Source organism: Tiliqua scincoides, chromosome 1 (assembly GCF_035046505.1).
Source record: "Tiliqua scincoides isolate rTilSci1 chromosome 1, rTilSci1.hap2, whole genome shotgun sequence".
In the NCBI taxonomy this organism is placed as follows: domain Eukaryota; kingdom Metazoa; phylum Chordata; class Lepidosauria; order Squamata; family Scincidae; genus Tiliqua; species Tiliqua scincoides.
In genome coordinates this window covers 201,830,323-201,853,518 of record NC_089821.1, presented here as the reverse complement: position 1 = coordinate 201,853,518, position 23,196 = coordinate 201,830,323, and the positions used below count along the sequence as shown (strand labels likewise).

The window sequence follows — 23,196 nt, the reverse complement described above, 5'->3', positions numbered from 1 at the left end:
AGTGGCAATGGGCAGCAAATATAGGATTGGGCCATTAGAAGTGGAAAAGAAAAAGGAGGTGAACCATGAAAGCAAGTCAATCCTGAAATTAGAAAGAAAGGTAGGCTACTTGCAGGAGGTTTTCTTCCTAGAGTTTTTGTTATTGAGCTAGTCTGATAAATATTTGCTGTCTGGGGTGTTTCACTGGGTAGATTCAAATGGCCAAGTGGCCACACATGATGGCCACTTCAGATTTGATCACAGGGGCTGTTTGATGTTGAAACAATTTCTGTGCAGTGGCTTTCCACATGCACTTTCTAATGTTCACCATGCTTTTAAGAGGTTGTATAAGGAACAGCTTACAACAGTAAAGCAGAGTCTGGAGGGTCATGTGGAAATTTGCTATTCATAACTATTCATGTAGAGTAGGGCATGTATTGTTCCCAAGTGCAGCAAAACTCAGTTTTACCTACTGTGATTCCCTAAGATCCAAGCCAATTAATGAACTTTTGTTTCTGGATCTTAGAAATCCAAGAGGAAAAGAAGGTGACCCATGAGAAGAAAGTTATTCTTGAAATTAAAGAGAAAGGTAGGTGACATGTTGGCAACCTTCAGTCTCGAAGTCTATGGTATCGCGCTCCGAATGTGACATGAAGGGGGCTTGTATTGCTAGATTTTTATTGAACTGGGCAATTTCCCAGAATGAATTCAAATGACCGAGTGATCACATGAAGGCCGCATTCAGTTTGTTTGTATAGAATATTTTTCACATGGAAACAATTCATCTGTACTGGCTAACCGTCTAAAACTTCCAATTCTTATTATGCTTCCCAAAATGTATATAAATTGTGGCATGTAGCGGGTGAGGTGAATACTGCAGAAATCTGGTATTCACAGGTGATGCTTCATGTGGAACAGGATATTAATTGTTTTCAAGTGTGGCAAATCTGATTTTTCAAACAATTCTGCCTGCTGTGATTCCTTAAGATACAAGCCAATTCATCATCTTTTCATTCATTTCTTAGAAGTGAAGGAGGAAAAGAAGGTGATCCATGAGAAGAAAGTCATTCCTGAAATTAAAAAGAAAGGTAGGTTACTTAAAACCTGCTTACCAAAGGGGCAGGTAGGCATATTCCCTTGAACTTCTCCCATAACATAATGTATGGCTGATTCCTGTACATATATACATTAAATGTTTGATTTGCATCGTCCTTTTTTCAAGGGATAATTTTTTTTCATTGAACCATTCTGATCAACTGTACATGTGAACTACAGCCCAATCTTGACCTTCCCAGCGCCCAGGGCAGTAGTGGTGCCAAAATGTTTCCCATGCATCCCATGGGGCAGGGAAGCAGTGCTGGGGCTACTCAAGGTAAGGGAGCCTATGCTCCCTTCCCCCATGTAGTGACCAGGCAGCCCCAATGGGTCTCCCTGTATCTGTGCCTGCTACTGAGCAGGTGCAGATTCTAGGACAGGGATGTCCAAACTTCTTGACAGGACAGCCACATCATTTCTCTGACACTGTGTTGGGGGCCAGGGGAAAAAAAGAATTAATCTACATTTCAAATTTGAATAAATTTACATAAATTAATGTATTAGAGATGGAACTTATATGTATGAGTGAAGGTCTTGCAATAGCTCAAGGCCTATAAAAGATCTTGCACAAAGCAAGGCCAGCCTTTCCTTCACTGCCACTGCTGCGTCACAGATGTGAAACAGCAAGCAGTGGAGGGAGCCCTCATCCCACAGCTCACGCGAGAGGTCAAACAATTGGCCGTCATGCTGAGAGCAGTTGCATCAGGCCAGTGTAGGCTCCAGCAAGTCTCTGGAGGGCCAGAGGCTCATTGGAGACCTGGGGCTCCCTCAGGGCCAGATTGGGAGTCTTTGAGGGCCGCAAGTGGCCCCAGGGCCGGGGTTTGGGCACCCCTGTTGTAGGAGATCTGTATAGGTCTCCAAGGCTGGGAAGGGTGATAGGATATGGCACTGGGCTGGCACTGATTGTTGCAGGCATGCCTCACAGCAGTGCAAGCAGGATCGGGCCCACAAGTTATGTCATCTGCATAGTGGAGAAGAGGTGTCCCATGATATGTATTTGACCATACCATTCTAAGCCACTTTGATAAATGTTGAGAAGGCAAGGTATAAATTCTTTAAGTAATAAAGGGCGCAATCCTAACCCCTTATGTCAGTGCTTTCCAGCACTGACATAAGGGCAATGCAGCTCTGAGGTAAGGGAACAAGCATTCCCTTACTTTGAGGAGGCCTCCGTGAGTGACACCCAACTGCAGGCTGCAGCACATGTCCCATTGGCACTGACATAAGGGGTTAGGATTGTGCCTTAAGTAATATATAAATTCTAGATTCTACTAAAGGCAGCTGAGATGGTTAAACTCTTTCTAGCCATGTTGTAACCTTTACATTCCCATGTGAAATGACAAAGGGCCCAATCCTATCCACCTTTTCAGTTCTGATGCAGCTGTGTCAGACCATGTGCTGCATCCTGTGGTGGTGGGGCAGTCATGGAGGCTTCCTCAAGGTAAGAGAATGGTTGTTCTCTTGGGACTGCATCAGTGCTGGAAAGTCCTACACCATGGTTTCCTCATGAGGAAGCTGCTTGAACCATTCATTAATGAGGCTATACTATATCTCCAAAACTAGACGTGATCGGGCAAAATGGATGCCATTTTTGGAATCAGCACCCCAAATTCATATCAAACCACCATAAAGTTTGAGAAAAGCTTTTCTGACCCTCAATTTTGTAGGCCTGTGTGATCTACAGTTTAGTCCAAGACCCACACAAGACCCTGAGGTGGTATGCCAAATGCTTCTCCCTCTTATCTGGTTGTTGGATGGTGTGGCTGTGGGAGTGTTGTTCATTCCTGGTGGCTGGCAGGGAGTATCCCCCCCAACATTGACTGCTCATTGGCCCTGTGCCTACGCCCCAGCTAAGTTCACCATCATCGTGCTTCTCTGCCACTGATGCTAGGTGGATGCAGTGATTGGCTCCTTGGACACAACACTGATGATGCACGGGTATCACACTGATGTTGTACAGACATAACACTGATAACACGGTGATGTCAAGATGCGGCTTCATGAATGATGGGCTGTGACGGGGTTTCCATGGTCACTGGGGCTGTTACTGGGAACGGCCAGCATTACTGGAAGGACTGTACTGGTGTGATATAGCCTGGATGGGCTTGGAATATGACTAATGTGCCATGACACCATATTAGTGTCCATGTACCGTTGATGCAGTGTTTGACTAGGATTTGGCTGTTATTCTATGACTAGGTGCAAACAATACCTAGCAAAAATAATCTGCACCAAAGAATGTCATATTTTTGCTTAAATGCACACTGAAGTATGTGATTCATATTTCTAGAAAAAAAGACTTCCTTTTAATTAATTTTCAGACAAAAAAGAGGAAGGAAAGAAAGCTACTGAGAAGACAGCTGTCCCTGAAGTTAAAAAAGCAGGTAAGAAATAGCAATCTGTCACTCTCTTCAGTGAAATCCCATTATTATATGTGTACATTTTTAGATTTTAAAAGTTTAAACTAGGTGAGTATGCAAATTACAAGCTCATTAAATGCTGATTTTTTTTAATGTCATGAATTTTGCAGTTTTGACAGAAATGAATCTCACTTTTTTCCATAGTTTTATACTTTATGGTTGTGTATACTTTACATTTCGGGCAGCCCAATCCTGAGTTGCCTGGAGCTACGGGACCCGGCGGCTCCACAAAGGGCTCCCGCCAGATCCCAAGCCTCCTGCGCTACTGCGGGAGGCTCCTCGGGAGAAGGGGACGCTCGTCCCCTTCCCCCGAGTAAGGGAAGCAGCCCCGCAATGGGGCTACTCATTTTAGCAGCGACTGTTTGGTCGCCGCTAAAGTGGTTTGGTCGCCGCTAAAGTTTGGTCGCCCTCCACGAACGCCTGGGATCCTGTGGAGCTTGGCTCCGCAGACCCGCCTCTCCCCCACCCCTGGAAACGCCTCCGGGAATGCCTCCCCCCTCCCCAGAATGCTTCCTCCACACCCCCGGGAGCGCCCCCATTCCGTAGCTTGGTGGTCGCAGGCACCGCCAAGCTGCGGAACTTGGGCGCCTGCTGGGCAGTGGCTCAGCGCCAGCTGGAGCTGAGCCACCTCCAGCAGGAGCCTGGCGGTAAGCCCCACAAACATGCCTTACGGCACGTTTGCGACTGTGGTCCGTGCTGCGGAGGCGCAGTGTGGACCACAGGATTGGGCCCTTAGTCAGTTGACTCAGAGGGGTGTGTGTGTGTGTGAGTGTGTGAGGGAGAGAGAGAGAGAGAGAGAGAGTGTACAAGTTTTTAAAATCACTAAAATCAGATTTTGGAGGAATAATACCATCATGTTATAAATCAGTCAATGTGTAATTTCATGCAAAATGGAATGAAACAACCCACATTGAAATATCTGTGTTCTAACAAAAGGTACAGCCAAAACAGTGGGGGCAGGGTGATGGTTCATCACCATGCCCACCCCCTGGGGTGTTGCCCTGCCCACTGCATGGGGTGACACACAGGCCTCCTGCACCAGGTGACGTGAATTCTAGTGACGTCACTGGGGGGAGGACAGCGAAGGGGGGGGAGTGGGCTGAAGGAGGTGGATCTTGGTGGCAGATGTGCACACCAGATCATATCTCCACAGGTTGCTCCACCCCTTCCTCTCCTCAGACTTACACCAATAGGGCACAATCCTAACCAGGTCTATTCAAAAGTAAGTTCTATTTTGTTCAATGGGGCTTACTCTCAGGAAATTGTGGTTAGGATTGCAGCCATAGTTTGATTTTTACCTGAAATATTTAAAGTATAAAGAAATAGAAAGGCCGTGAAATCATTGCTTGTTTATGCCCTGCCATTAAGCACTTACACACAAATCAGAACGGTAGTTGAAAGCTGGAGTCCTTCCTTGGACGTTACACTCTGGTCCAAACAGCCTTGAAGTGTAATAGAGACGAAACAGACAACTTTAAATTAAATTCCAGGGGTGCCTAAATGGCATTTTCCATTATGAATTTGCTTTTGCATACAAATGACCTTTTCTGCCAGCTGATGGTTCTGAAATGGGTAGTTTCTCAGTAAAGGAACCAGCTAATAGTTCATCTTGAAAGTTTATATACAGCCATGAACTTTGTTGAAATTTTGGGGAAATTCATGGCTGCAGCTGATTGGGAAGATGTTTCATGTTTCACTATTGGGCTGTTTGGAAGATGCTTGCAATTTTGATTAGGACACTGCACAGCAGGTGTTTAAGATGAACATCATACAACTGTGCAATCTGAGCCCAAAGATGGCATTGAAAGCATGTTGGTGTCTGAATTTTGGATAACGGTCTCAGAAAAAAGGAGCTGTTTTCCAATGTATTGAAAAATTATTCAGTTTGCTGAACCCAGTTCCCAGTGAAGTGGAAGGAATCCCTTTCAGGTCAAATCCAACCATGTTTATTTAGACTCGCTCACTGCAATGGAATTTACTCCCAAGTAAGCATGCATAACAAATTTGAGAGAGAGAGAGAGAGAGAGAGAGACAGAGAGACAGAGAGAATACAGTATACAGTATGATTCAGAGGAGATGCAATAATTTCAACATGGATTAAGAAACCTCCACACACGAATTGTAACTCATGTATTGATCCAAGAAATCCACGATTTTGCTTCACCTGCCTATCACAGTGCAGACAGAACTAGAAAACCCATTTTGAAAAAGGAACAGCTTGGCGAAGGGAGTCTCTCTCTAAGTTCAACAGCTACACTAAAGAAAAACCTGACCAGGTCTCCTGTCAGCCCTTCCTCTTCCATGCAGCTCTCTCTTTGCTGTCTCTCTTTGTGAAGTCTTTTATTCTCATTGGTCCCTTGCCAGGAGTTCTGTGGAGAGTTGATTGTGCAGTACTATCGAAGCAAAGCCTGCACTGGAACAGTCTTGTAAGGTGGAAGTAGTGGGGGGAAATGGTTGAATGTTCAGGTCACAAACACAGTGGTATGATAGAAGTAAGAGATGGACAGGTCAACAGTGAACAAGGTAAAGTAGGAATCACTGAAAGTCTATAGTATAAGGGAAGAGAGAGAAATTGAGTGAGGAGAGCAGAAGTTGTTGCAGAGTCATTTTGAGAAGGAAGACAGATATCGCAGACAGTAAATCCATAAAAGGGAAAAGCTGGGGCTTATTTAGAGAAAAAGAAATACTGATTTATTTCCAAGGGCAGAGGTGCACGGAGGCAAGCATTATTTACTCCAACTTCCTTGATTTCCTGTGCTCAATTCTACATATTGATTTCTCAGTTCGACATATGTTTATTTCTCTTATGAATTCTCATATTTCAGACATTGCTATGTTTGCCTGGGAAATATTAGCCTATTTCGACAAGAATCTCATGGAAAAGGGCAAAAACCAGTTTGCAAACAGGTTTACAACAACTTTCCAGCCATCACTTTCCATTTTTTCTGCATCTAATGTCAATGTTCTGCTGTCTCATTGAAAAGTTTCTGTAATTGTCCAATAACATTTTAGATTTCTGCCCATTCAGAAATAGGACTCTTTCATTCATGGTGCATCACTGAACCAAATCCCTCTAAATGGGATTTTCATTTGTGTTTGTATTTATTCTTTCCCAGTCTTGCTCTGTTATCTCTCATTTGCTGCAGTGTAAACTAACATTGAATGCTTTGCTCTTCAACAAAAAAATGAACCCAAGGATTGTTAAATAGCTTTTTAAAATCTATGCAAAGATGAAACACATTAATCCTCTGACCTTCAGTGATGCAAAAACATGGTGCTAATTGGCCTGGAAAAAAAAAAGAAAAGCACACTCTAGACATTTCTGTTGCCGACTTTGAAGCCTCACTTAAACAAACATAACTGACAGAAAAAGATATCTGGCATGATCCTATTTGTAACTATTCATAAGCCAGCTGTTTACTGTGCTGTACATGGTATCACAGTAGCATGGCCTTGTTCAATGCTTGCTTTGTGGCTGGTTCAGAGCTGCAGTGCAGCATTAGAGCAGAACAGCTTTTGGGAGCCCGTCTTTTATCAAAGAATACCAAGGCCATACCATCTGTTTTGGCTTCCCATTGGTTTCCACCTGTGCCCTATTCATAGTTCTCGTCTTGACCCAAGCCCTAAAGGGTTTAGGAACTAGGATATCGAAAACAGTGCTACTCGAAGTGGTAGTCCATGGACTGGTGATTCATTGGCTGCTGGTCCATGGCAAATTTCCAGGAAAGAAACAGTAGTAACAATATGTCCCAGATGTGGTTTGGGGAAAAAAATTGGCAGTCTACCACATCAGATAGTTTGACAAGCACTTGATCTAAAGGACTTCCTCTTGCCTGCACATTTCAGTCTTCAGAGAAGGTTCGTCTCTGTATTACACTGGTATGGGAGGTACAATTGATGGATACATGGAATAGGACCTTTTCAGTAGTAGCACCCAAGTATTAGAATTCTTTGTCTTGGAAGGCCCAGCTGGCTCTGTTTTTATGGGCCCTTTGGCATTCATTCATTCATACTCCACCTTTCCACCTTGCTTAAGGGCCTTCAAAGCAGCTTACAAAATAAAATTTCAGTACAATAGTGCAGTAGTTCTCAAACTTCTTAACACCGGGACTCATTTTTTAGCATGATAGTCTGCCATGACCCACCAGAAGTAATGTGATGTCATTAACCTGGAAATGATGCCATGGCCAGAAGTGACATCATCAAGCAGAAAAAATTTTTAACAACTTCATATGACAAAATTAAATCAATGGGCAGCCCAATCCTGAGCTGCCCGGGGCGCCCAGCATCGGTGGCGCAGAGAACGGCTGCTGCCGGATCCTGTGTGCCTCGGGCTACCACAGGTGGCACCTTGGGAGAAGGGGACTTTTGTCCCCTTCTCCCGGGAAAGTGAAGCAGCCCCGCAATGGGGCTACTCACTTTACTGGTGACCAAAAGGTTGGCAGTAAAGGCGTTTGTGTAGGGTGCTGATCCTGAGATCGCGCTGCTGCCTCCTCCCTACCTCCTGGCTGTCCCCACCCATTAAGGGGAAACAGGCCAGCGACCACAGGCTGGGACATCGCGATGCCCCAGTCTGAAAAGCCCTGCAATAGTGAATAAAACAATTGTAAAAACATTTAAAATCATAAAAACACTTAAAATGATAAGACACAATAAGCTCAACTGGATGACAATTAAAATTGTTTCATAAAAAAAGCACCAGCCTCACGATGTCAGCATTTTAAAGTTCTCCTAATTATAAAGTCTTGAGGCCCTGCCAAAAGAACTCCAAAAGGGAGCTGTTCTCAATTCCAAGATGATGACCCCACCCCAACACCCCAGAGAATCCTGTCCACATCCTCAGGTTCTACAAGCTGAAAAGAATCCCAAGTGGAAGGATAGACAGTTGCCCCAAGAACATCACTAGGTACTTCTAATGTGGTGTCCAAGTCATGATGGATGTGATTGAATTTATCCATGAAGTGCTTCGCAGACTCTTCACAGAGAGCCTTCATGTGCTCCTCCCTGTCAGTTCAAAACAATAATATTTGAACATGGCTTTCCTTACGTCATTTTTGAAGAATATATCTCTTTTTGATGTGTTGCTATTGCTATTTATTTGAGGGAAGTTGCTCTTACATCTACTCACTGGGGAAGAGGCACTTTTTCAAGTGGGTGCTCCTCTTTTATTTAGCAGAGGGAGAGTAACTGACCCTCCTCACCCCAGCAGTGTCTTTTCTAGTGGCTGTCTGCTGGTTCTTTTGCATCTTTTTAGGTTGTGAGCCCTTTTCAGACAGGGAACCGTCAGTTATTTGATTTTTCTTTGTAAACTGCTTTGTGAACTTTTTGTTGAAAAGCAGTATATAAATACTGTTAATGATAATGATAATAATGATATTGTTTTATTTGCTGCATATGTTTTTATGGTGGTTTCTAGAAACCCACCATGTGGGTCTCGTTTTAGGGGGACAGAGAGGCAAGGTATAGAATATTTTAATCTACAAAAATAAATACATAAACCTCGTGGGGGGGAATATACGCAGGAAAGGAGGTTCTAATTAGCATGGGGTATTTTCAGGAGAGTTCCCCCCTTTGAACTGAGTTATCTGCACTGATCTTTGTTGCCCCCATTTGGTCATGTGGACTAAACTTGCATGGTAGTCATCATAGTGCTGCCACCAGGTGACAATGTGACATCTTTAGCGAATCCATGTTTGTAAGGCAATGAAGGATAAGGTTTCAAACCAGGTCTCAGCATTCTGTCTCCAGCACCTGACCTCCCATGCCAGTTGCATCTTCGTCCATCAATAAACCAGAGGGATTAAAACACAGTGGCTGATGGGAACCCTATGAGTTGCAATGCTAAGCTCAGCACTATCAGTTTCCTTGAGTCCTTGACCTTATAAAGCCATGGCCTCCAGGTCAGCCTGGCAGTCTTAGCAACTTGTCAGAACAGCAAAGCAGCTGCGCCATGTCTTGCTTTGCCTTACTCACTTGCTTAACCTTGCCCTTTTTCTATTGGACTGTCTCCCTCAGTACTCAACCACAGCCTGGTTCTGAGTATGTTTTCTGCCTGGTCCTTGGCTTGACTGGCACTGCTTGACTGTTACAACTGACCCCCGACCATAATCTCTTCTTGACTGCTTCTCCTGCCTATGGCCATCTAGATCTTGCCCTCCCATACCTGGCTGGTCTTAGCGCCTAGTTAAGGTGTGACCATATGGCTGCCTCAGGCATGTGCTTTTCTAGCAGAGAACCCTACCAGGCTTAGGCGGCAAGCCTCTGTTTGCATTCTCCACTACCCTTTTGCATGGCATGACATGACATCAGGCATACTGTCATCAATACTGTGATGTTTAAATGCCAATCTCTGCTGCTTTCAAAAGGGCACGGATACATGGGAAATGAGGAGAAAAGGCCAATGCATTCCCCCACAACTTGCCCTTTGTACCCGAGTTTTATAGATACATAAAAGGAGGAAGGTCCTGTTTTAAGTGAGCAGCAAAGACAAGCCTTCTCTAACAGTCTCATTTTTGTGGTTGCCCATGCCCACATTTGCCTCATGTAATTTTCCTGATGTTAATAACTTGGCTGTTTTGTTCACAAAAGAAAGCTTGGTGACCCCTTGTGGCAAAACATCTATTATTTTCCTTTTCCTTTTCTGTTTGCCTGCGTTATTGCTTTTCCTCATTACATTCCCACTATATTCCAAGGCAGCATTTTATGAAGGCAGGAGATCAGGGACTTCATGCAAAGATCAGAGAGAGAGAGGAGAGAGAGAGAGAGAGAGAGAGAGAGAGAGAGAGAGAGAGAGAGATCTGGATAAGGGCTTTGAAGTAATTACAGTTTCAAAACTGAACATGGCACAACTAGATACAAGAGCATAATTTTTTTAAACTATCTGGGTCCCCTGATGAACCAAAATTCTGAGTTTCTGCTCAGGGACGGCAGGCTGACTCATCTCTCCTTCCTAACTAGCCCCCAGCACTAATTAGCATCTCCATCCCCTCCCACTTCTTCCCGTGCCCCCACAAAGCTTTCCTTATGACTCATCTGCTGTTTCTTGGCATATGCTTCCTTCAGATATGGGCTATGCAGAATATATCTTCAGGGACAGAATATTATTTCACAGGAACTTTCCGTTCAAATTCTTACCCAAGGTTTCCAAATCCTGTTACAGAATTAGGAAATGGATTTAGAGTTATTGCTGTCTGTATTAAGCCAACTGAAACCTTCATTATCAGAATATGGACTTTCTGTCATACAGAGGGGTGACTGGTAGCAGGAAATGACATTCAGGCTTTCCCCTGAAGCAATAGCTGGCCTGGGACTGAATGAAAGCGGATTAGCAAATACTAAAGGCCCAAGATGCTCTCTAAATGAGATGTGCCCAAAGTTAAGTGACCACTAGTGCTGCTGTATGACTGGATCAAGTGACCAGCCTGGGTCTTGGAAACTGAGATTCTGGAGGGGGGCTGGGTTTAATTGAGACTGCAGAGATTTCAAGAGAAGGAATGTTCAAATTTGTATATTTTTAAACAAAGCAAATATTACAAAGACATCTCATAGCTCCAATAAGCTCTCCTCCAAAGGGAACCAAGTCCCCAGATAGTGCTGAGCCCCCGGGTCTTCTCATTACTTAGGGAAGTAAGGCACAAGCAGAAAACAATATTTTATGCTATATTCTGTGAATTTCTTTTGAAAAAATCAACTGATCAATCAGTATCAACTGATTTGATTGCAAAGATGAAACCGAATCAATAGCTTATTAAGGATTTAAAAACTATGTGGCTACACAGATTTATGGCCCAATACTATTCTTCCCTCCCCTCACTGGTGCAGCCACACGAAAGAGGCACTGCTATATCAAATAGGGAGGGGCAGATTGGGAGGCTTCAGAAGGGAAAAGGGATTTAAATCACTCCATAAGATTCCCTCTCCACAGTAGCTCTCCTTAGACCTGTGCTAGCTCTTTATCTGGGGTAAGAGAGAAAGGGGGCAAGGAGGCTGCAAAAAGGGAAGATAGGATCTAGCAGGCACCATCACCTCCAGATGCACCCTCTCTTTCAGCCTCCTCCTCCTCCCTGTCCAGTTTTGCCTCCTTCACTAGGCTGTTCTAGCAATCTTTTGAGCATAAAGGTGATGGATCTTACAAATGCACCCTTGCGTGATACATTCAAGTAACAACATACCAGTGTGAATTTTTCAATGGAAGATCATCCATCTCACTACCCCCATTTTATCACACAGCGGTGTGTTTATGAAAACAAATAATCATGGGAAAACTGAGTGGCATTTTGCTCCTCAGAGAATTATCCACCCAGGCTGTATATAGCTATGTTTTCCCTGACAGGGCAAATAACAGCTTCAGAGGTATGTGGGGCTTTATCAGGAAGATGGCATGGGAAAAGAGCTAAACCCCTGTTCCCCAGTACTGTTATTCTGATCTGATTCAGATTTCCTAGCCGCTGCTTTTTACTAACATTTAAGGAGATGGGTAATCTGATCATGGATCTCCATAATCTCATATAGCTGGTCTCTTTTTGGAGTTCAAACTTCTGCTGCATACTCTGATGACTGCACATATTTGAGAAATCTGTGGAAGCAGAACAAGTCATTTGTTATAATTGGAGATATTCTAGTCTAGTTCTTCTGTAATAATTATCTACATTTTTTGCCCAGATAGAGTCAATAGATATTGTAGTTCTCATCATTTTAAGAAGCGGTTCAAGAGTGCAGTTTGTTTTAATGCCAACTGTTAAATTCTATGAGAGTATTTTTTCCACCTTTTCCATATCACGGCACACTGACAAGGCACTAAAATAGTCAAAGCACACCATCGGTTTTTTGACAATTGACCAGGCACTCTGCACTGCTGGGGAGGGGAGCTCATATCTTCTAGTGGCCTTACTAATAAATAACCTTCCCCAAACTACTGTGGCACGCCTGCAGACATTGGCTGCACAATGGTTGAAAACTTCCATTTCCTTTATGTTTTGAATAGTCAGTAATGAACAGCCATTGGTGCTATCAATGTTTCCACACAGACACAAATATCCAGGAATATACAATAAGCAGAATGTGAAAAACTAAATATGTGGCATAGGATGGACATCTTTCATAAAGCCTTATTTCTTATGATCAAAGCATGTTCGTTGTAATGAGATAGCTTGGGATATAATACACTGGTGTTTCTCAACCAGTAGTATGGATACCACTAGTGGTACTTGAGGTGGTGTCTGGTGGTACGGGGCCCCTGGACACATACTGCCCAGCAATGAGATCAGGAACGTGGCACAACAAACAGTGGTAAGAGACTCCACAGCATTCTTTTTCTACACTCAAAAAAGCCCATCCACCCTGAGCCTCTTACTGGTGTTTGCCACATTGCATCTGGCCTCTCAAACCAGAAGTAACTAGCAATTAAGTCATCACCAGTTACTTCCAGTGCTGCTTTGAATAGGTGGACCATGTGAAATGGTACAAACATTACGAAATACTGTAGTGCACTGACAGCCCAATCCCAATCCAGCACTGGAACAGACAGGCTGGCTGGCTGCAGTGTAACCTAGGGCAAGGGGAATCACTTCCCCTTAGCCCATATTGTGCAGCAGAGGCCCAAATGGGACTACTCGAATCTGTACCACCTGAAGAAGTGGTGCAGTCTGAGTGGCCAGGTGCTAGGCTGGGTTGTCCTGCAGGGGAGTTAGGATCCGGCATAAGTGCTGGGTCCTGGCACCACCCTCCTCCCGGGCCCAGCTCGCCCACAGGCCCACCTGCCACCTACCCTGCCCCTGTCCATGAACACCCCAGTTCTGCCCTCCCCCACTCTTCCCAAACCCTGGTGCCGGCCTAAAGAGGTCAGCACAAACTTACCTCTCCTCATCAGCATGGAGGCTGAAGCTGGCCTCTGTGGGCCAGCTCACCAATGTGTGCTCGCCCAGCCAGCTCATAGGTTGGCGCAAACGTGCCTTAATGCATGTTTGCAACAGTACTGGGGCGGCGCAAGGGACTTGTGCTGGCCTAGAGCAATCCTAGGATTGTGCGTTGAAACCTATAATTATTGTATAGTGTTTTTTCTGTGACAGCTAATAGGCACAGTTATGGCTGCACTACACTTTTAGCAGAATTCTTAATGATAACTCCAAAGTCCTAGCAGAAAGCAAAGAAAATAATGTTGAAAACAATACTTTATTTAAAAAAAAACAAAAACCAGCAAGAAAACCTTCAGGTATTTCTAATCAAAAGAAAATCAGAGGCATCCTGTCTTTTCCTTTGTATTGCAGTCTCAAACCTTCATTTCTTTGTGAAATGTTACAGATATAAGAGGAGACGCTCAGTTGCTGTAGTCCTGTTGGCTTTAATGAGAAATTGCCTGAGCAAATGGCTGTCTTATAGTCTTATGGTCAGTTCAACGCTAATGAAATGCTGCTCGGCCTGCTTTCCGCTGGTAAGCAATTGCTTGACATGATAGCAGGCCACCAGATCCATGACATTCAGGTTACAAAGCGATAATTCATTCAGGTTAATATAATTCATTCAGATCCATGACATTCAGGTTGCAAAGCACGTGAGCCATGCAGAATGGGTATTTGTCTGTTTGATCCAAGCATATTCTTTTCTTTTCATCTAAGACTAGTGAATGTAAACTGTGCATTTATATGTTACAAGAGACCCACAACTAAGCGTTGCAGCATCTAACCAGCCCCTAGAATAAGTGATGGCAGTTCAGTCCTAAGCTGTGCTGGCACTGCCAGGCCACACATCCTGTGCTGCATTCAGCGCAGCTTAGGAGCTGGCTGGAGGTAAGGGTAAGGGAATATATTTGGTAAGGGAAAAGGGGATACACAACCCAACACTTTGGGGTAAGGGGATATATTTCCCCTTACTCCGAGCAAAGCCACAGCCATTGTTATGGGGCTTCTTGGATCCATGCCAGCTATTTAGCTGTCACAGAGGGCCGGGAGGGGGGTTAGAAAATGGCATGCTGCACGGCTGCTGATCCCACCCTGTATTGGGACCAACACTCCCTGTGTTTCGTCCTCCCCCACCCAAAAATGCCCCCTTGCTGTCTCCAGACTGCCTTCCCAATATCTTTCCCATTCCTCCTAGCACAAACTTACTGGGGAAGCAGAGAGCTTCTGGAGGGTAGGGAGCATCCCCTTGTATCCACAAATGCAGCTATCCATGGGGAGGGGGGGTCTGGAACAGAGCTCCCATGGATATGGGGCATGCCTGTATTTGGCTTGGTTTGAGCCTTTTGTGCTAGATGTTCATATGTTGTTCATGTCTTTCTGGGAGTAAGTTCAGTTGAACTACATAGGGGGAATGTTGTTCCTCTATGTAAGGGGAGATGTTTTGGGAGAAGATTTTTGAATTCTGCATACCTCTAAGGAACTCGCTACATTTACAGTCCAATCCTAACTAACTTTCCAGCACCATGTCAATGAGGTATGCACTACACCTTCCAGTGAGGGGCAGTTGGGGGGCCTCCTTAAGGTAAAGGAATGATTTTTACTTCAGATCTGCATTGTGGCTGTATCAGTGCTGGAAAGTTGGTAAGGACTGGGCTAACAACTAGTCTTGTTAACAAAAATGTACATGGAACCATGTTTGCAAGTGATAACCAAAGGAATGAAAAGTATACTACTGTCTACTCACTGGGATCATTTTAGATTTGGTAGATTGAACTTTTATTCGTTTTTAAACATAATAATGTTGTAGATGTAAGTCCAATTGAAATGAGTGGAAGCAATTGATCATAACCGACTGAAGTCATTGGTGCCAATGGGAGCTTCCCATGCCAAGGCACCAACCTGATCAGGTCCATGGTAGCCTTATAGTCCCTCTATAGTGACCTTAGTCCATATCAGGGCAATCTGCATACCATCTAATCTGGCCATCACAGTGAGTGCCCAAGAGGGAAACAAATACCCTCATTAAGATCCCCATATGTAAAAATGCATGTATATGCATGCATACACAGACACACACAGCTTCTGTGCATTTGAGATTTGTCTTTCACTTCAAGGGAAAGACAACTCGCAAAGCTGAACTATCCATTAAGATATCCATGAATATCAACTATCCATGAATAGGAATCCCTTTTGTAAAAACTTTTTCTGTGCCTTATGTGCACACCAGGTCCCTGGCCTGCAGAAAATCACTGGACTGGGGCGAAGACATTTATAAAATGCATATCCTATTTTGTTATCTAGGCTGCAAACAGAGACTTGTATTGGAGAAATTGAAATTATGAGTCAGGGTGATGTAGTGGTTCAGAAGTTGGACTTAGACCTGAAAGTCATTAGAGAAATTGCGATTATGAGAATAAAGACAGTGAAGCTGTTCAGGAGTTTAACTTAGACCTGAAAGAGCCATGTTCAGTTCCCCAATCATCCATGAAGCATCCTGGATGACCTTGGGCCAGTCACTATCAGCCTAACCTACCTCTCAGGGTTGTTGTGAGGACAAAAGCAGGGAAGGAACTATGTACACCCTGAGCTTCTTGGAGGAAAGGCAGGATAAAAATGTAAAAAATAAATAAAATAATAAATTGCGTACAAAATCCAACTAAAATTAAAACTATGTGTCAGCACAACAATCCTTAAAAAAAAAAAAAAAAGGCAACCCAGACACTAACTTTTTACTAGATGTCTTTCACCAACCTCAAAGGAGGGAGGAGGTTTGTGCAGTGCCTCTAAAAGACACATTTGCAACATTTGTAACAGGCACTTTGGAAATGTCATTGATTTGATTTAATTTTAGTAAATTCTTGGTTTGGGTTGGCTATCTAGCTGGCTTTTAAGTCATCACGTAGGAATAAAGCACTGCTCAGCATCAAGAAATATCTAAAGTCTGGCACATCTGCTCTTTGGAAGCAGGCTATGCTAAGAATGTCCTCTCATTGATTCAAGTACTGGGATGATAAGCTATTTTTCAGACATCTTATGCCACCTGCTGTGTCTTTTATTTTAACACATTTGAACACTTTGCTAGGGGCAGCAAATGGACATTAAGTATCATCCATGCATGATGTATTGGTTTAAGAGCTCCCATTAATGTGTCAAATGTACAGGAAATGATTTCACACACATGGCTGACATACTGTATCTTGAAACCTTCTGCTTATCTAGTTTCTTGGAAGCTCTGAAGTCAGTGTGGTTATGCTAGATTTATATACCCATGTAAGTGGAAACACTGACTGGCCTGTAGACATTGAACAGAAAGACCTAAAGACTTTGGTCAGATCATAAGTCATTCATTTACAGTAAGTCAGTAATAGTCCTGTTGTTCCTCCCTGCCAATGCAGTGGTGCAAAAAAGGCTAGCACTGCATCCTGAAGTGGGGGAGGCAGTCAAGAGGTCTCATTCCCTTTCCTGAGGGTAAGCCTCTTTGGTGCAGGGCGGGCAGGAGGTTACTCAGACTTGTGCTAGCTAAATAGCTTGTGCGGATCCATGTGGATCTATGCCATGAGATTAGGTCTGGGGTTAGGATTCAGCAACTGCTGCCACCACCATACCCACACTCTTCATTGACCCAATCCACCCACTCCCGCTTCTCCCACAGCCCTGTTCCATCCTCCTTTGCCTTGTTCCACCCTCTCCTCCTACATCCCCCACCAATTTACTTCCACTATCATCTTCATGCTGCTCCAGAGTATTCAGGCCTGGTACTGACTGTAAAGCTGTCAGTGTCAGCAGAAGAGGAGTGCCACCAGCCGCCTGGGAGTATAGGATTGGGTTATAAGTCTGCAATCCTATACATACTTTCCTGGGAGTAAGCACCATTGAATACAATAGGACTTGCATCTGAGTGGACATGCATAGATTGTGCTGTAGTTTTCCAGAATGAATTTGCAATATATGGGGTGGGAGAAAAGTTTCTTTTTTCTAATAAAATATTTTATATAATCCCTCTTTGGATCAGAATTTCTAGCTCATCAGAACTCTAGAATGTGTAGCACTGAAAAGTTGATATAGCTGTCTTAGAATATGGATTCCTCACATTTTTCACTGATTGTGCAAGGACACATTTATATATATCAGATACCCCATAGGCCCAGGCTTGAAAAATTTCTGGTGTCATCCTGGGAATCCTATGGTTGGTTGATATATACAAATGAATATGGAAAGAACAAAAGGTGAAATGAGAAAGCAAACAGTTTGCATAGAAATTTGAGCAACAGTAATGTTGTTGTTTTGTTGAAGTTTGATGGGTGCCAAAATGCCAAGCCTCATAATACAAGGAACAGAACGTTTTTAAATTACAGGAAAAGGTGCAAAGTAATGCAAATAGCACATTGCTGACTATTGTTGATCATGAACCCTGGCAGCAGTGCTGAACACCTGAATAAATGTTTCATGAGGATATGAAGGTCATTGATGGTACAGAATGGTGTTGTTCACAGTGTGTAGATTCACAGTCTACAACATTTTACAGTGAAATCATTTTAGATCCATGACTTGCAAAACTGGTAAAATGGGCTGTTCTTCATGCCAAATGTGTTCTGTGGAAATCCAGGGGAATCTTCATTACCCAAACCTTAATGATCCCAAGATCCTGAGTGCCTGAACTCAGTGTGCCTCTTGGGAAAGTTTGTGTCCTCCTCCTCCTAGGAAAGGAGACTGATTATCAGCACAGGATATCAGGATTTTTTAAAAAATTTTTTAGAAACACTTGAGAAGTTCTCTCTTTCATTCATTTTTTCCCCAGATGAATGTGTAAGACTTCATATTAGTATTAATAACAACAAGAACAACAACAACAGTATTTATAAGCCACTTTTCAACAAAAAGTTCACAAAGCGGTTTACAAAGAAAATCCAATAACTAATGGCTCTCTGTCCCAAAAGGGCTCACAATCTGAAAAGAAGTAAAAGAAGACCAGCAGACAGCCCCTAGAAAAGACACTGCTGGGGTGAGGAGGGCCACTTTATTCTCCCCCTGCTAAACAAAAGAGGAGCACCCACTTGAAAAAGTGTCTCTTACCCAGTTAACAGGAGTTATAGCTGTCATTACTTAAATGATCAAGGGTCCAGTAGTGTTAATTTGTGCCTCAGCTGAATTGTAGTCTTTCTATGAAGTCTCAGATGGTCAAAGCTGGTCTGTTGACACTGTAAACAGGAGAAGTTTGGTGGGATCTGCCTCTTGAATTGGGGGAAGATCTACCTTTCCTGCTAGTATGCACCTCCCAATAAATAAATAACATGTGTACACACTTCCTCTGCCACCAGCGCGCCCCCCCCCCCATCCTTGCCTACTTGGCAGCTTAGGAAAAAGCACAGTGGAGCAGAGTGATCCAGAACCTGTTCTCACCATCTTACCTGGGGCTATGGCACCACTTCTTTTCTCTGCGCCATCGTCTTTGAAATACACAGAATGCATAGAGCATGGGAGCATGGCCAGTGCACTCTGCTCACCTGGTTTATTTCAAATAGGACGAAGAGGAGGATGGCAGTGATACTGGAGCTCAAGATAAGAGAACAAGACTGTGGACTAGATCACTGCTCTGCCTCTCCTTGCCCACCCAGCTGCTTTCCTACACTGAGGAAGAGCTTATGGCTGTAGAGGCAGCAGATTTTTTCTTCTTCCTCCAGTGCTGCTGGCAGAAGTGGGCTGTCACTGCCCCAGTCATCTTTGTGCTTGCTCTCCATTGTGTCATAATGATGGGTGTTTTGCTAATCCATGAATTTATGCTGACAGTGACTGCATTTTGAAAGAGCAGGAAGGCAGCATCCTTGAGTGGTCTATTATCAACCATCTAGGGATGCAGTTGTAGGAAAGGCACAAAAGGAGCTTAGTTCTTTTTATCAGTCTGCCTGTAGTTTAGATGTCATTTGCAACTGCTATACTGCTGCTTGTTTACTTCAAAGGAACGTCTGAGGTAAAATGGAGCTGCTTGTGTTGGGAAGAGGAAAAAGAATGAGGCAGTGTTTTGCTGTGCCTCTGAGATATGTTTCTTTGCTTCACACAGATAAGAATCCAGTTAAATTGTGTTTGCTGAAATATTTGTTGGTTAAAGTAAACAGAATGCTTACCTGTACGGTATTCCTTTTTCAGAACCAGCAAAAGAAAAGCCTTCTTTTCTAGCAGAAAAGAAAGAAGGTAAATTGTGTCTTTATTGTATAAAATGTTCCCTGCTTACTTTGCTTACACACAGCATAAATGGTTGCATTCACATATTTGCATATATAAATGCACATTCCCTACAGTCAATTTCACTCTACCAAGTGAACTCAACTCAGAGTGAACAGAACTCAGGAGGTGATATTCAGAGGAAGGGGTAGGGCCAGGGATGGCGCTAATGATTCCTCTGCTTGCTGCCACTGTTGATGCACTCTGAAAAGAAGTCACACTCTGAAAGGAAGTCACTTACGTACTTCCCTTCTTCCATCATATGGTTCTTTTCCCAAGCCAGAAAGTGAAGGACTTCCTAGCTTATTTAATGGGACCACGTGGAGAAGGAGCAAGGTCTCTTTAAATAAAGCTGCAGGTCCTGCAGTTCCTAGTTCGGAAAACGAACTGCATGACAGAGGAAGAGGAAGGAAGCAGATCAGTGTGGCTCACCTCTGTGGTGAGTTGGAAGGGTGGCAGCATCAGCAAACTTAGGGCGAAGGGCACCCTGAATCCGCTGCTTCTCCCATCACCCGCCTAATATCAGCCACCAAGTTTGCTTCGTGTGTGAACTGGTCCTACTGCTATATAGATAAGTGAAGCCTTGGTTCCAATCTGGAGCTTCCTCAACACTTTAAGGGTCAGTAGTGATAAACTGAGATTGTGAGTGGATGATCCTCAGTTTGGAGCGAGGGTTGGGTTGCCTGAAAAGGGAGGAGGTCAGGGTAGCACATCCAAGCTGTCTCTTCCAAAGCACGAAGCCTCACCAAAAGTGAGCAGGAAAGTCAGTTAAGACTTGCTGCAGAAGTTCAACAGAAATTGTGACCCAATTGTAATCCTAAACACTTTGTCTTGTGCCTTATATAGGGGCAAATAACTCAATTCTCTGGATCCACATTGCTTAGGAATGAGGAGAGAAGAGGCAATTCCTAAATATTTGTATATGAGCATGGGATGAGGAAATGAGAGAGAAGAATTTACTGAAGCATGGCGAATACACTGGCACTGTTATATACAGTAGCAGATGTGATCTACAATTAAACCAAGATTGTTTAAAAGCAATATGTTCGGATTGGGAAATTGTGGCATGTTATAGATGAAGATCCTTTCCTCAAATACCTTCATAAGTAGCTCAGACGGTTATATTCAGCCTGCCCCTCTTTCCTAATGACATCCTGATGCTTTAGTGGATGCTTAATAAGGAACTGATTTCATATAAATATGCAAGTTCACGGGAGTAGCCAGGCAGGGGGTTTAGCGAGTTGGCCAGGCAGTGTAGCATTAGGGAGTAATGTAGCTTTTTCTGAAGGATCCGTGGGAGTTCCATGTGCTACACTTAAAACCCTGCATGGGTGCTCGTTCAATATGTGATCACTCCCTTATTCAACTTGCACAGCACCTTATGGAGCATCAAGATGTTAAAGTAGAAAAACAGGCCAGCGTCCAAATAGATCTGTTGGAGCTACAGACATTCTAAATATATGACAATATTCGAGAAAAGCCTTTTCTTTAACTAAAATATACTCAACTATCCCAATACATCACAACATATTTTCTAAAGGAGCTGGGGGAATTAACTGTAGATCATATCTGCTCTTGTATATAATATTGCCGGTGTATTCAGGTTTATAGCTTCTGGTAATAGCAGATTATTGTGATAAATGATTCATATCAACTACAAGTGACACCTTTTAAAATTTCCATATCTGGCAACTATAAAGTGTTTCATGAATGCTTCAGCAGACCCCCATGGCCAAAAGCTGCTTTATGATTAATTTCATCTCAATGTGGTAATTAGTATGCTTTGAAGTGATTCCTGGAAAACATGCTAATAGAGGCAGCAGATTAACCCAGAAATATTTTTAGTCCAGAGAGCAATGTACGTACACCCAAGTATAAATGAGTTTCCCCTTGAAACGTTGGGGCTTTTTAGTGCTTTTGATCAAAGAAAGAACATTTAATAGGAATCTTTCAAAAAAGGTATAAAGGTTTTCTGAACAGTGGAAAAAACATTCTGAAATAAAGACAAAGGATTGGTGGGGACACTAATTTTTATAATAGAGATGCCAGGGATCAATGCAGCCTGGAAGCCATACTTCTGATGTGTCAGACCTGTTCTTCTTCATCTTAAATACTGAACATGTTTATCCAGCAATGGAGAGGTCTGTTGCTCAGTGGTAGAGCACATGCTCGGTGTCCAGATGTTTCCAGGTTCAGTTTCCTGCAACTTCACTTTAAAAAAAAAAAGATTTTTGGTAGTTGGTGCTGCTAAATTCCACACCACCTTCTTGCGAGATTCTCAGCTTAAAAGGTGAGATAAAAATGGCTTAAATACTTCTTCCCAAGACCTCAGTAACCTGCTGTCAGTCAACGGGGCAATATAGGACCCAGTCCTAACCCCAATTAGTGCACACGATGCAGCAACACCAACAAAGCATGTGCTGCTTGCTGAGTTGGGGAGAAGACCAGACAGCCCAATAGAAGTAAGTAAAAATCTTTTTTATTTACCTCCCCATAGGCCACCTGGCTTCCAATGGATCTCATTGGACCTACATCAGCTCTTTTGCTCGTGTAAGTCTGAAGAGACTCCTGCAGGGCAGGGCTGGGAAGGGGGGGATAGGATCATGGTGCGTTCCACTGTCACCAAGATCCTCCACCTTCTGTCTCACTTGGCCCATTCCCCACCTTGCCACTCCCAATCCTCCTCCATTCTGCCCCCACAGATGAACTGTCCACAGCACAGGATGGAAGAGGTTCAGTGGGCAGCTGTTGCCTGCACAGAGCCTCTGGCTGTTTGCTCTGACATCTGTGGCACACAGAATGACAGAATGGCTTTTTGCACCATCGTTCCGGGGCTTATGCTCGTCGATTGCATTAGCTCCAGGTAGGATTGAGCTGACAATGAGCTAACAGCCCAACCTATCCCCGGTGGCTCCACAAGGTGCAGCAGTACCAAAATGACTACCACTGCATCCAGTGGCATCACTGGGGCTGCTGGAGGCCTCTTCAGTGGAAGGGGTCTTTTATCCCCTTTCCCTGAGTAAGGACGTAGGGGCCGCAATGAATCTCCTCCATTTTGCACTGGCTATTTTGCCAGTGCAGACTGGAGGAGCTCTGTTTCAGGCTTTTCTGCCCAACGTGGAGGACAGGATCTGGCAGAGCAGGGTCCCACCCTTGGCTCCTGGCACTGGGCCTGTGCTGACACCTCACAAGGTGCCATAAGCATGTTTTATGGCATGTTACACCCAGCGTCTGTGCTGGAGGTCAGCGCTGGTGCCATGGCTGGATTGGTTTGGGCCCTAACTCAGTAAGAAGCAGATCATGGGTCTATAGTAATTGTACATGTTCTTCATTCTGGCACTGAAAATCCAGGTAGGCTACTGCTTCATAAGACCCTGGGAATGGTAAGAATATGGTTCCTAGCTCCCTGAGATAAGTATTTCTTTCATCCTTTGTGTCAGTTTGATAATTCTAATACCTGTATTGTTGTTGCACGAAGGCTGAAGAGTCCAAGTGTGCTCAGCTAAATGTATTATTGAATCATTTACAACTATGTAAGATAACATTGTGCATAGTGTAGCCACTAATTATATTTTTAAATACTCTTT

At 43.7% G+C, this 23,196-nt stretch overlaps 1 protein-coding gene across 12 annotated transcripts in view; it reads left to right on the top strand.

Annotated features, from left to right (window-relative positions):
• TRDN (triadin) overlaps positions 1-23,196 on the top strand; it is a 193,009-nt gene that overhangs the window by 102,276 nt on the left and 67,537 nt on the right. For all 12 annotated transcript variants that reach the window (XM_066614016.1, XM_066614000.1, XM_066613983.1 and 9 more), the window contains 4 exons: positions 506-568; positions 1,005-1,067; positions 3,396-3,458; positions 19,535-19,579. In XM_066614016.1, the coding sequence (XP_066470113.1) occupies positions 506-568; positions 1,005-1,067; positions 3,396-3,458; positions 19,535-19,579 (234 nt within the window). The remainder of the gene's footprint in view (positions 1-505; positions 569-1,004; positions 1,068-3,395; positions 3,459-19,534; positions 19,580-23,196) is intronic.